At 39.1% G+C, this 13,311-nt stretch overlaps 1 protein-coding gene across 1 annotated transcript; it reads right to left on the bottom strand.

The window, feature by feature from the left end:
* Positions 1-8,637: 8,637 nt before the first annotated feature.
* foxj1a (forkhead box J1a) lies at positions 8,638-13,126 on the bottom strand. The gene is made up of 3 exons (XM_036590125.1): positions 12,998-13,126; positions 11,801-12,417; positions 8,638-10,678 (listed from the first exon to the last, which is right to left on the bottom strand). The coding sequence occupies exons 2-3, from the start codon at positions 12,374-12,376 to the stop codon at positions 9,833-9,835; spliced, it is 1,422 nt and encodes a 473-aa protein (XP_036446018.1). The 5' UTR covers positions 12,377-12,417; positions 12,998-13,126; the 3' UTR covers positions 8,638-9,832.
* Between the last annotated feature and the right edge of the window lie 185 nt (positions 13,127-13,311).

The raw sequence follows: 13,311 nt of genomic DNA, 5'->3' as shown, positions 1-13,311 counted from the left end.
GTGTATGTGTGGTGGGGAAGAGAAACAAAGAGAAAAAAGAGAGAGTATGCTCTGAAGAAAGTGTTTAAAAAAGGGCCCTGGCAAGCAATATATAGGAAGCCAGTGACGGTTTGGTTCTGAGACAAATAATAAATAAATAAATAAATAAATGAATGAATACATGGAAAATATGGACTGGGGTGCAAAGAGCTTACTATGGTTTTATTTGACTAAAGTGGCAGCTTTTTTTTCTTTTTATTGAGGCCTGACAATGTCCTGCAAGTGCCTTGGTATGCCTCCCACCCTGCATTGAAAGGCAGGCCTGGGCTTGCCCGTCCAAGGTCGTGCCACAGCCAACAGGACTGCACTATGAAGCCTTAACCTGGCTGCCATGGCCTTTGTTTATGTTTGTTTTTTTCTCTCACTCTCTGTAATCCTCTCTCGCCAAGGCCCCCTTAGGGATAGTCTGTAAGTCTCTCTCTCTCTCTCGAGGCTGAGATCAGGTGTCGGCTGTGCGCTCCTCTTCCTACTGAGGTATGTGATAAACAGCTCAGGTCAGGTGCTGCATTGTCTTTTCGTCTCCACAACAGTATATGTCGGTGTCTCAGGCTTAACGCACCTGTCCTCAGAGGTGACAATAGAGGCCCTGTAATTGTACCATTTTTCTCCATCAAATAAATGTACTTCCTCTGCAGTTCAAAGCAATTGGTGCTTTGAAGTCATCAGATTGAGTTGTTGTTGGTAAGGTGACAATGTGGTTTGATAGTGGAAAGTAAGAGGATGCCTCTGGTGCTGCTGTTTTTTTTGCTCAATAATAATAATAATAATAAATAATAAATAAATAATAATAATAATAAATAATAAATAAATAATAATAATAATAAATAATAAATAAATAATAATAATAATAAATAATAATAATAAGAAGAAGAAAAAAATAACTATTAATAACTAACAACAGTATTATTATTATTATTATTATTATTATTATTATTATTATTAATGTTTTATTTAGACAGTGCCGCAGAACCAAGGTTATTGTACCATACATATACATGTAGTACAGCATGGTATTGTTACTAATCTGAACCCAGTTATCTGTACCCAAATCGCCCAACAGAACCTTGTTCTCCGGTTCTCTGGAGGTTGTGTGACAGTCACATGATTTCTCATGTGACATTCGTGTTAGCAGCAACCATGGAGAGGTTTGTGGTTTACCTTTTACCTTACGTTTGCTTTTACATGAGAATCACAGACAGTGATTATGGTAGTTCACTAGTGTTTTTAGAAATGGCTGCCATCTGACTTGACTGATGCCATTTGACGATTCTGTAATGATTCCATTTGACCAACCAATTGTCTGCATTATTTCTATACATCTCTGATAGTTACGCTTGGTACCCCAGCAAGACAGCTAACTAAATTCAGCACAGGTACAGTACAGTTCACTTGGCAGTGGGAATGATGACAAAATGGGTAATCATGGATTTGTAAACAAAAAAAAAAAACTAAACATACTGCCCAATGGAAAACACCCTAAGTTGCCATATTATCAGGTACACCTACCATAATGGTGCACTTAGTTGGTTTACAATCACTTATTGCAGCCCGTCTGTTGTTGCATAATTTATCAGCCACCCCCTACAAAATCCGTCAATGGAAAGGGACAGCCATAGAACCACTAAGCAGATATAGTGGCATGCTAGTGTCTGTTGTGTTGGTATGAGTGTATCAGACATAGGAGCATTGCTGGGGATTTTTACTGAGGAAGCCAGTGTAACTGGATTCATATGTGCTGATGAGTAGCAGCAGCGATATCAACAACAGATGCTATGCTACACTCTTAAAAATAAAGGTGCCTAAAAGGGTATGCACAATGCCATCAAAAAAAAGAACCACTTTTGGTTCCATTAAAAACCTTTCAGTGGATGGTTCTTTGGGAAACCATGTTTGAAAAAGAGATTTGTGAGTGGGAAGAACCTTTTTAATGTTGTACTTTTAAAAAAATGTGAATGTTCATTAAACCTTTTCAAACATGGTCAGGTAACCAAAAGTGGTTCTTCTAAGGCATTACTCAAAGAACTTTTTGTGGCACCTTGCTATGGTTAGAAAATAGAGGCAGACAAACACGCCAGTGTTCACTCCCACAGGTGGCATCACCAGCTTCTCAGAAACAGGGCAGTGTAGATTTGCTTTTCGGGAACCCGATGCGTGCTCATCTCCTACTGCAAGCAGAACCTTTTCAGCTCACCTGCTTACGCTCTGATTGGTCCATCCAAGAAGGCCCGCTTTTAGATTTGGGGCCATGAAGAACATAAAACAAATCACTCTGGAGCAGAGTTTATCACTATGAGACATGACGATCCCCATTAATTGGCTACAACGGGAAACGGCTTTGTCATGGCGATCTTTTGCCGTTTCATACGAAAACACCTACAAAAGAGCGTCACAGCTTTGTGCAATGAATAAGGGACCTCCCACTGTTTCACTTGGTATTGTTCCCTCTGCGCTTGCTCACCGTATGTATTGCTCGCTAAGCTGGTGATGGATGTCAGATTACCCTGCTGCTAGTGTCTCACTCACAAAGAGACAGTGGCTCAGAGAACACTCACACACACACACCAAACCTAAACCCACCAGCAGCAACTCTGCATACAATAGCTAACGGCGCTTGTCTGACTCCCACTTTTGAGAAGTGTCTGTATCCATATGGCAAGGAAACTTTGGATCTGAAAAATAAAGCCTTCTTAATAGTTTTGGATGGGCTGGTCACCTTTGCATGTAGTGTATCTCATTTAGTAAAATGGCACCTTAAAGAGCCATCCATTGAATGCCATCGTTCAACCTTATTTGCAGTTGAATTTTAGTGTGTGGAAGTAACTGCAGTATTATAAGTAATAATAATAAAATTACAGAAATGATTTCTTTCTGCCTTGTGTCAGCATGTAGCTATACTGGAGTATATAATGAAGTTGAAGAACTCTCTATAATCTCTAAGGTCAAAATGCCATCCAAGCACTCCTCTTTACTGATGTGCATTTGTTTGTGTGCAGGACCTCAGGTCAAGCGATGTATTGTCTCCTCATCTCCACAACAGTACCTTACTTAAGTGATGAAGCCAACTAAAATAAAATGTGAACATCAGCCCACCATATTTTTATACTGTATCAGCAGTACTTCAACTTCGTCTGCCACGTCTGTACATTTGCTTTCCCTAAGGTTTTCTGTTACCTATGTGCAAAGTCAGGAGCCTGACTCTACCCGTGTTCCTGTGTTGGTAACGCGCTATGGCATTCAAGATTCTCAAAAAATCTTGCCACAGACTCGTAGACCAAGCCTCAAGCTGGAAAAAGCCTCAGATAGCTAGCTAATACACATCAAAAGAGTGATGTACTTTTAAGCACAATTATGTACCTGCAACAAACCTTCTCTGAAACAATTAATTTTGTGATAACAGACTTTTACCTAATGTGTGAGCTACCTCACTAAAATTTAGATAGATAACTTGTATAGCTAGCCAACTTAGGTGGGACGCCACCCAAGCCAGGGCTAATTTTGCAAAAAAAGTATGTGTTTTGCAGAAACATTTACTGATGAAATTTAGCAAAATTGCCTCTTGTCTGATTATGGGTAAGATTTATGTAAATGTGATTTTTATTCTTTAAGTACAAGGAAACATGTAAAAAGTTGTTGTCTGCAGGTTCCTGAGTTTCACAGCTTTCTAAGCATTGGCTTTACCATCAGGAAATTGTGAGTCCCCCTGACGAGGCAACGAACGACAACTGACAGAATCATGTTTGAAAAGAGATTTGTAAGTGGAAAGCATTTCTATATAGGTTCTAGAAACAACCCTTATAGGTTGTTTATAACCTTTACATTATGTGAAGGTTGTTTAAACCTTTAAAAAGTTCTTCATACTCAAAAATTACCTTTTTAAACAGACAAGTACCACGATGCTAACTAATGCAGACATCCGTTAGCTGACATAAGAGATTGGCGGTTAGCACTCTCTGGCAGCACATGCTGGTGCCATTTGTACAGTAGTTTGATAAATATGTCAAAATACTATAGGCATACTGAAATACTGTAGAGCTTAGTTCAGTCTCAAACATTAAGGGGAGCTTCAGTTGCCATCGCATGAGCCATAGCTGTTAGGGGACATAGATCTGGACGTTTCCTTGCCCTTTCAATTTGCTGCTGTTTGAGCACTTAGAAAAGCCCCATATAGTTGAACTACAGAAAAATGTATGTCTACCATGACATGATTAATCATGCACATGAGAGACATATAGACTCACTGTAACTATCCCCTAAAAAGAAATTATCCCCTACAGTGTAGATAGGCACAGAGGTGTTCATTGATTTTTATCTCTCACCCTCACTGAGAAGCACTTTTTCCATTGAAGACACTCTCTGTTCATTGAGCAGCTAAAGAGGCTCCAACAAACAGTACACCCCTGAGTGGAGAGAAGAGTCTGAGGTTGTGAATCCCCCCTCCAGTGGTTTTTAGAGGTTCACATTGGCTATGGGCTATGAGTGTAGCTACAAAGCCCTACAGCATCACTGTAATAAATCTTGGTTACCACCAGGCTCTTTCTCTTTCTGTGTTTTCCAGAGGGACTGTTATGGGCTCTCTCACATTTTGTGTCCAGCCTTCATGACAATAGCACCCGCAGTTACCCAGGAGACTGGCCTTTTTGGGGGGCCATGTGATGAAAAAAAAAGATGTGTTCCACCTCTCTCTTTCCACTTTTCCTTTTTTTCAGACTTTTGCTGGATGGAGGGGATACATTAAGGTTTGAATGGATGCCTGAAGCAATGGTGAAGCTATGCTTTCCTCCTGTGGTCCACAGCACCAGGAATACCAAAGAAGTTGTGGTGGCAATAGTGGAAAATCTATCCTGAAGGCACAGCTTGTCAATGTGGCTGATATTTTCATCAGTGTAGCATTTTATTGAATTATAAAAGAACAGCTATAAGAAACCATAATGTCAGCTGTGTTATTCTAAATAAGTCAACCTGAAATGATGATAGATCTGTTTTACATTGTTAGTGGTCATATTAAGCATGGTTCATCGTGTCGTATCATTTAAAAGACAAGATTCTTGTTATAAATTAAAATGTAATGACTTTTGCCCACCTCTAAACCATCTTCTCATTTTTGTTTATGTCACTGTGCACTAGCAGGTGGGGAAAGATAATATTAACCAATAATATCACATTTCACCTCCTATCACCCCCATCATTAAGCAAAAAACTAGCTCACCAATACTGAGAAAACTGACTAAATGAACTTTTCCTAAGTGTTATGATACAATCACCTCTCCAGTCAGATCTAACCCCCCTTTGACAGCTCAATAAACAGCTCACAACGGCTAAAGCCTGGCCACTTGGCTGTTTACTCTCTCTGACACTGTACAATGTTCGCGACTTCCACAGATGACACCAAATTCCTGCACTTTTCTTTCCTTTATTGGCCAAAGGATTTTAAATGCTGTAGTAGCCATTTTACAGTTTTGGTTTTGAGCGTTTGCACTGGGGGAAAAAAATAGTCTGGTTAACATTTCATCAGGGAGCTCTCCTTACGTGCCGCCATCAGCAGGGATGGAGAATAATGCCTGCATCAGGTTACCCAGGCATTCTCGTTTCACCAAGCCACAACATTATAATTACCAGCCATGCACTCTACCAGGAAAGACAACTCCATTCCAGCATGGACTGGCCATCCCAGAGTGGAGACATGACCTAACCAAGAGACATATCAACATTTCTGGAGAGAGAGGAGAGGCATTGTAACACCACTGTCGAAAAGTTTTGTTATATTTTAAAAAATGTAGTATTTCTTATACAATAATAACTTATACAGTGTAGATTTAAAACTAATAAATTAGTTATGATAATGATTTGATGTTTTGTTCAATATTTTAAGAATTTTAAAATACGTCAAGCTTTTATCAAGCTTTGATCACAACTTTTCAAATATAAATACAATAAAATATCTATTATACATATTTTAATATTAATTATAAAATAACTTTCATGCTCATTCATGTTCTACAGCTTTCTCTGGCATTTTAGAATCTTCTACATCTAAAATGTCTTAATTTCTTACAGCTTCTTAACTTCCTACTAATTGTTTGAAAGCTATGAAACTGCACAGGACTAGCATACTAAATTCACTTTATTAATTTAGCTGAAATTGCAATTTGCTTTTATATTGTTGAAAACAATGCCAAACTTTTGAAAAGAGATTTCAAACTTTTGAACTGTAGTGTATAACAATAATAATAATAATAATAATAATAATATAATTATAATTATAATTATAATTATAATGATAATAATAATAATAATAATAATAATAATAATAATAACACTTTATACACTTTATTTACAAAAACTCAAAATGCTTTACACAGGAAATAAACCACTGGAATAAAAAAACCCTACAGTCTCAATGAAATGACAGCCAATAATTATAAACAGGCAAAAATTAACCCTCATATACCAAACTTTGAACATCCCACGTCAAGTGACATGTTTGTTTGCTTTCCTAATTGAAAATACGTTAACACATCCTCTACAGGGATGAATTATTATGAGTTATTTTAGAGAGAACATGCTTGAGCAGTAGACTGAAAAAGGGGGCACAGGCTTACTTTCATGCCAAAATTTAACAAGTGACTCTTGCACATGCTAACAGTCTGCCATTCAACAACGGCAAAATACCATTTTATGAGGTACAAACTGCAATGAATGTGCAAGTCGATTCATTTGGCTAATCACTCTCCATCCTCTCCCCTCCTCCACTGCACTGGTCTGGTATGGTGTGGAAATGCAGTGATATACGAGGGCGTGGGACACTCGTCCCCATCAGACCCCACATGGTCCCACTGAGCTGACGACTGACTGGAGCTTCAGAGGGTGCGAGAATTTGACTGAGCACAGACAAAGCCCTCATAGCCCCCCTACTCTCAGTCACCTCTGAAACGAGACAAGCTGAAACAAGCTTGTATAAATCACACACACACACACACGCACACACACACACACATATACACACAAACACGCTTTCCAGAATAATATAAGTACTGCCCAAGAGCGTAAAAACAGAGAGAGACATTATGCTTGTTGAGGATAGAAGTTATATTAAAAACTTTTAGGAGCATTCTTGAGCAACACAAACCACCTGTAAAAAAACAAAGTCATCCGGCTGCTTTTAACATAACTTCTGATAGTAAGTTAATGCAATATCTTCCAAATTTTTTGTTACAACATGGAACCATTTCTTTCTTTCACATATACTGATCATTTCACGGATTTCCGTTAATAAAATCAAGAAAAACTTCACTTACGTTTATGCAAACATACAAAATTTCTAAACTCTGCTCCAAATTATTTTTTGTTAGCTTAACATTTAAAGTTTGCCTCAGCAGATTCTAAATCACATTTTAAAATATTGTGTTTAACTGAACTGAGCTGAATTACAGTACTAAAACTAAAAATGGCAAGATACTTGTTCTCTGCAAGAGATTCTGTGCATAATATTCCCCTAACAAACAATAAATGGAACAATAAATTAATTGCAAAAATAAACAGAGAGAAACAATTTAGAGAAGTGGATGAAAGATTTTAGCCCCTTAACATCTCAGGCTTATTACATACTAAGCCTTATTATTCAGTAACTTCAATGCAAACTGGTTGAGATATTCTTAGATTACAGGAGCGTGTAACAAAACTTTAGGCCCGCCGGCATGCTATGGTCATGTAAGGGGTTAACCTGTTGACCTGCTGTGATAATATATGAAGATGAAACCAGCTGCACATTTGAAGTGAACTTTTGTGAAATTTTGCATGTTTTTTGTTTGGTTTGTTTTTTTCCATGGAAATCATGGCATGGCCTGTTAGGCCTTATGTGAATTAGTGTGGAATGACCCTGATAAGAGACACTTTCCCCTCTCTAGAAGAGGTTACTGAGCTATTAAAGAACAAGAAATAAGGCCAGTATCCAGTCAGATTTAATTTTAGCCAGTCCATATAATCAATGTGAATGAACTTCCAAATTGAAAACATCATTGTTTTGTACCTATAAACTCATGAAAAGAACATTAAGAATTAATGTAATTATTAAGTTAATTCAAATTAATTTGCAAATATATGACAAAATATTTGACTTATTGTGCCATTCTTGTATGTATATATATATATATATGTATAATGTGTGTGTGTGCGTGTACTGTTATTTTTCTTGGCACATTGATCATGACATTCAGGTCTTCATTGACAAGCATCTGTAGCATGATATATTTCATGTATAAATATTTCATATGTACAACAAATAAAGTTTGACAGACAAGAGAGACAAAAAAAAGAAAAATCTGCCACCAACATCTCTGATTACTTGATCAGCCGTTGCTTTGATTAATCAGTTGCTGATTTATTAGCAAGTAAAGTTCTTTGTCTAGTCAATGTAAAATGTATTTCCCAAAGTGATAAAATGATGATAACATTGTAACATACCACTAAATGTTAAGAATCTACAATGTAAATGTAGCTTGAATGGTGAGAATAATCACTTTGATAACATTCATAATAAAATGTACAGTAAAGTAAGCATTACATTAGAAGAGGTTTTAATCCAAAGCATTTGAATTGGGACCAGATATGTTTGGCACTTTTACACATTATAAAGTAATTACTCTATCCTCTAGGATGGGATTCTTACAGATGTTATTGAACATGTACAGTTTCAATGCCAGTATGTATTATTTGCTTGGTGGCCTTTAAACATGTCAGCACAGTTGCTGTAAAAGTGTATGTGTGTCTTATTTGATCTGGATGTAAATGCCATACCAGTCCAAATTAGTAAGGTTTGTATTGTTCTTATCAACATTCGAAAATGAGGCGTAATAGTTTCTTCATACATCAGTTCTTCATATAAATGAACAAGAATAAGTTTCTGAAAAGCATCGTAGCACAAAGCTAATTATAAAATACTGGATCCAGTGTTACTTTGAGCACTCTTTGTAATTACTAGGGTGATATTAACTTTACAATACTATGGAAACTGGATGCAGTTCTGCATAACTATAAGACATTAACCCCATCAAAACTCAGGCTTATTACATACTAAGGCTTATTATTCAGTGACTACTTGGACTTCAATGCAAACTGGCTGAGATATTCTTAGGTTATAGTGGTATGTAATAAAACTTGCTGGCCTTTAAAGGGTTAGCAACACCGTCTTCATGCTGTGATGGCGTTTCATAAAGTAATAGCATGTTACAGCGATAACTATAATAATAGCAGTCCAGCGTTATCAGTGTGATCCATGTTTATTTGCATTTTTAATTTTGTTCTTTTCAAGCGGGTGCCTCAGCTGCAGTAAATGATTGGTACATTTTGACTTGCTTTTTTGTCAGTCTTAAATATTAAGAAGAAGTCAATTTTTACTTGGTTTTTAAATGCAATTAGTTAACATGGGCATCTAAACTGTAAACAAACACAAACTTGTGACTCTCATTTTTCTCCTTCTACATGCACTGTATTTGTAATTCCACAGTTGGTCAGTGTCCACTTTGCAAGTCCAATCTTGGAGAATGTTTTAGGAGAACCCACTGCTTGTGGCAGTCTTTGATCAGTGGCTTTTAAGTCAATAAAGGAAGACAACTCAGTTTGCCAAATATAAAAACATAATCATAAAAATCAAAATAAGGAAAAGCCACAAGCTTAAAATGCTCTCTTTGTGATGAAAAGTTCTTTGGGATAAAACAGTCTCAATCCTCTTTGTTCCTTCTAACATTTCCTGGGTTTGGTTGGAAATGAAGTACCTCAAGAGCAACTGATGATCTCTTCAAAGAAGAGATTCAATTTTGCAGTTCATGTCAACTCCAAGTGAGTCTCCCAGATCAAACAGCTGATCTAGATTAACGGTGGAACTGCAGAGGAAGTCGGGACGGTCCCCTGCTTCGTCCTCTGCCCACGGACTCTGTAAAAATTCTGTGGCTAAGAATGTCTCCTTGTCAAAGTCTACATTGTTGCTCATTTGTGTTTCTATTAACACACTGCTCTCTGCAGTACCAGCAGGGGCCTCCAGGGGGCTGATGTGGACACCGTGTATGGTGAGGTCCTCCTCTCTTGGTATTGGGCTCAACGGACTACCTTCATTCAGGCTCAGTTCCCCATTCAGGGCTGAATCAAGTAGGGCATCCCAGTCAAAATTGCTCTTGAGGGAGTCTAGATCCGTCGGTTCTTCCGTGGCCAGGAGCGGGGAGCTGGAGCGGCGCAAGGCTTTGTTACCACCAGTCCGGTGTCCATACGGCTGTTTTCTCTTGTGGCCCTTTCCTGAGCCCCAACAACCAAACATTGTGGCTTCAGCTAGGCGAGGGTCCCAGTTCTGGTCAACTCCAGTGGCTTCCTCGAATTCTTTCAGGAGTTGCTGGGACTCAGGGCTAACACAGAGACCTCCAGTGACACTTGTTGGCATACTCAGATCAGGTTGCGAGTTCATCCTGAGACGGTTTTGAAGAGCTGGGTTAATCTGTACTGGAGGCATCCTCCGCTTTTTATAGGCCCCGCTGAGAAGGCGCTCGGCATACTGGGGGTCAATCTTCCAGAAACCTCCCTTTCCTGGCTCGTCCTTCTGTCGTGGAACTTTTATGAAGCACTTGTTTAGCGAGAGGTTGTGTCGGATCGAATTCTGCAATAATGCATGTGGAGAGAAACAAAACCACAATAGCATTATTCATTAATCCTACTGTGGAAACAAATGCAGGCATGAGTGTGCTCATCATTCATTATGATTTTCAGCAAAGCAGGAAGTCCACATGTTTAAAATCCATGCATTATACAAGCCTTCTGCACATCCTGCACTTTAATGAACAGCACAATAGACTGACCAGGCACCACAAAGCACTTATATTTAAATGAAGCACTGACCCTTTGACCTTGGTTAAACATTATTTGTTAATGTTTGGGTTAGAATAACTGAAACTAGAGGAAATGTCTGAGTTGTCCTCAGAAATGCTACAGGGTTCATTAATCATTCACCAACAAATTAAATTTTTCTGAAAATCCCCCTTTTTGACAGTAAATATTTACTTTAACATGTCAGTACCATTGGTCAGTAAACCTTTTCAATTTCTTTCCTTTTAGCTGTTGTTGGTCTATACTGATTTTTAAGTCCAAAGGCTTATGTGCATTTGAATGAACAAATTAAATCCTCTGTAGTAAGATACCCCATGTGCTGGAGAGAGACCCCTCTGGGTTTGCTGCCATTCCTGCACCTTGAGCACACTTAATTAGCCATAGTACTTAGTTGCTAAAGCTATTTCACTGTGTGGCAGGTGTCCAAGAACTTCCCAAATATAAAATCTCTGAATAAAAAACGGCTTTCTGAAGGGTTCCTGTTGAAGAAAATCATTGTGCTGAGCAGAAATGGATTTCTCTCCAACATAGAGAGTCTGCTGTGACAGCTGTTGTAGAAGACTCTCTCCTTCTCTCGCCTACTTTAACAAGAGCAAAATGCTAACATTTAGCTCCTGTCAAGTGCGCGAACATGCTTTTTTGCCTTGTTCACTGGCAAATAAGTTAAAACATTTTCTGAAAGAAATATCTCATTATATGCAATATCGCTAACAATGAATGAAAGCCAGTAGCCACCACCTAGCATGATAGCATTTAATAATGCTAATTTGTGGCTAATCACTTTTATTCATTATTAGCACTTTTATTCATTATTAGCAACTTAGTCCTAACTGAACCATTCATTTAATTCCTGTATTTTCAAAATAGTCCCCATATGTAAGGGAAAAAAGCTCACCTGCCAAGTGGGGTCAGCATGGCGAAAATAGCAGAAGTTGTCAGTGATCCATTTATAGATGCAGGAGAGGGTGATTTTGGTTTTCTTGCTTGCCTGCATAGCCATGCAAATGAGGGTGGCATATGAGTATGGTGGCTTGATATGAGGGTTGGTCTTGTAGTCAACCTCATCTGGGCAGTGGCCATGTGCCACTAAGCTGGGCAGAGCCGACAGGGAGGGCACCCGGCAAAAAGCAGCCGCTGTGGGCTTACCTGGGGTCAGCGGCATACCTATGGAGGCGGGGTCGGCCGCTAGAGGAGATGAGGGGGCTTCAGCACTCAGCTGTTGGCCAAAGAAGTGGTTGGGGTGTTGGCTGGAAGTAGACACATGTTGCCCTCCGCTGACATTGATGATAGAGAACTCCTGCAGCCACTGTAGGCTGGTCAGGCTGTCGTCCAGATTGTCTGAATTGCTGCTGCTGTTATAAGCTGAAGAGCTTCCGTCCAGATCCTCAGCCTGAGCAGCAGCGGTCACCACCTCTTCCTCCAGCCCCACAGAGCCATCGGGCCAGGAGTCCGCACAATTCATGGACAGCATGGTGTTACGTTAACCTCTCCCTGCACCTCCTCAGCCAAAACCTGCACAAGGACAAAACACTAATGGCAGCCTGTTTTAATCATTCATGAGGCTGGATGTCATTGCAAGAATGAGCCGCAGTACATCAAAGCAGCCCAGATAAAACTATCAGCCTGAAGTTTCTGACAGACAGGTTTCTGTAAGCCTGAATAGAAGAATGTTTTTTAAAGTTGGTTGTGTTCGAGCCACTTAAGAGTGGCTGCCAAGAAAGCCCCCCTCAAATTCCACAGCTGATCGGAGGCCATAGAATGTTCCTGAAAAAGCCACAGCTCGCTGTCTATGTGAGCCATCTTCCACCAAGACTATGGCTAGATACTTTATTCTCATAAAAATAAACGATTCTCTTGTGATACATTGGTCTAAAAGAACAACATCTTTGGCCTACACGTTACCCTACAACGCGCAGGACATAACGTAAAGCCTGATGATGTTAAAATGTTCACATGTAATAATTTAAACTACGTGGTTTCAAACCCGCAGTGTTTTGTTTGCATTTATCCAACAACGATGAAATTAGTAAATACACAAAATAGCTTGTGTAGCCTTATTAAGCATTATAAAAAAACACTAAATCCAGCTTACCTGTTTGTATTAACTTAGAATGACTTGGAAAAACATCCAAAATGGATTTTTAATATGAATTTTAAATCCTTATTCGTCTTAACGAGTCGGCACAGCTCTGAAATTCCGTAAGATGACGTCTCTCCTCAGTTTCAGGTCTCTGGGGCCTTCTGACCGGGGGGCACTTTAATACCTGCTGCACGAGGGCTGTCCGGTAACCGTAGCAACGCTACACCCCCTTGTAAACAGCTTGCCGTTGTTCTATTGGCTGGGCGGTTGCTATAGAGCTTCATTTTAATCACTGTCTCACAGGTTTGTTCGTCACGCTAGTGAAT

The sequence above is a fragment of the Colossoma macropomum genome, unplaced genomic scaffold, assembly GCF_904425465.1.
Source record: "Colossoma macropomum unplaced genomic scaffold, Colossoma_macropomum, whole genome shotgun sequence".
Classification (NCBI taxonomy): Eukaryota; Metazoa; Chordata; class Actinopteri; order Characiformes; family Serrasalmidae; genus Colossoma; species Colossoma macropomum.
This window is presented reverse-complemented; position numbering and strand designations above follow the sequence as displayed.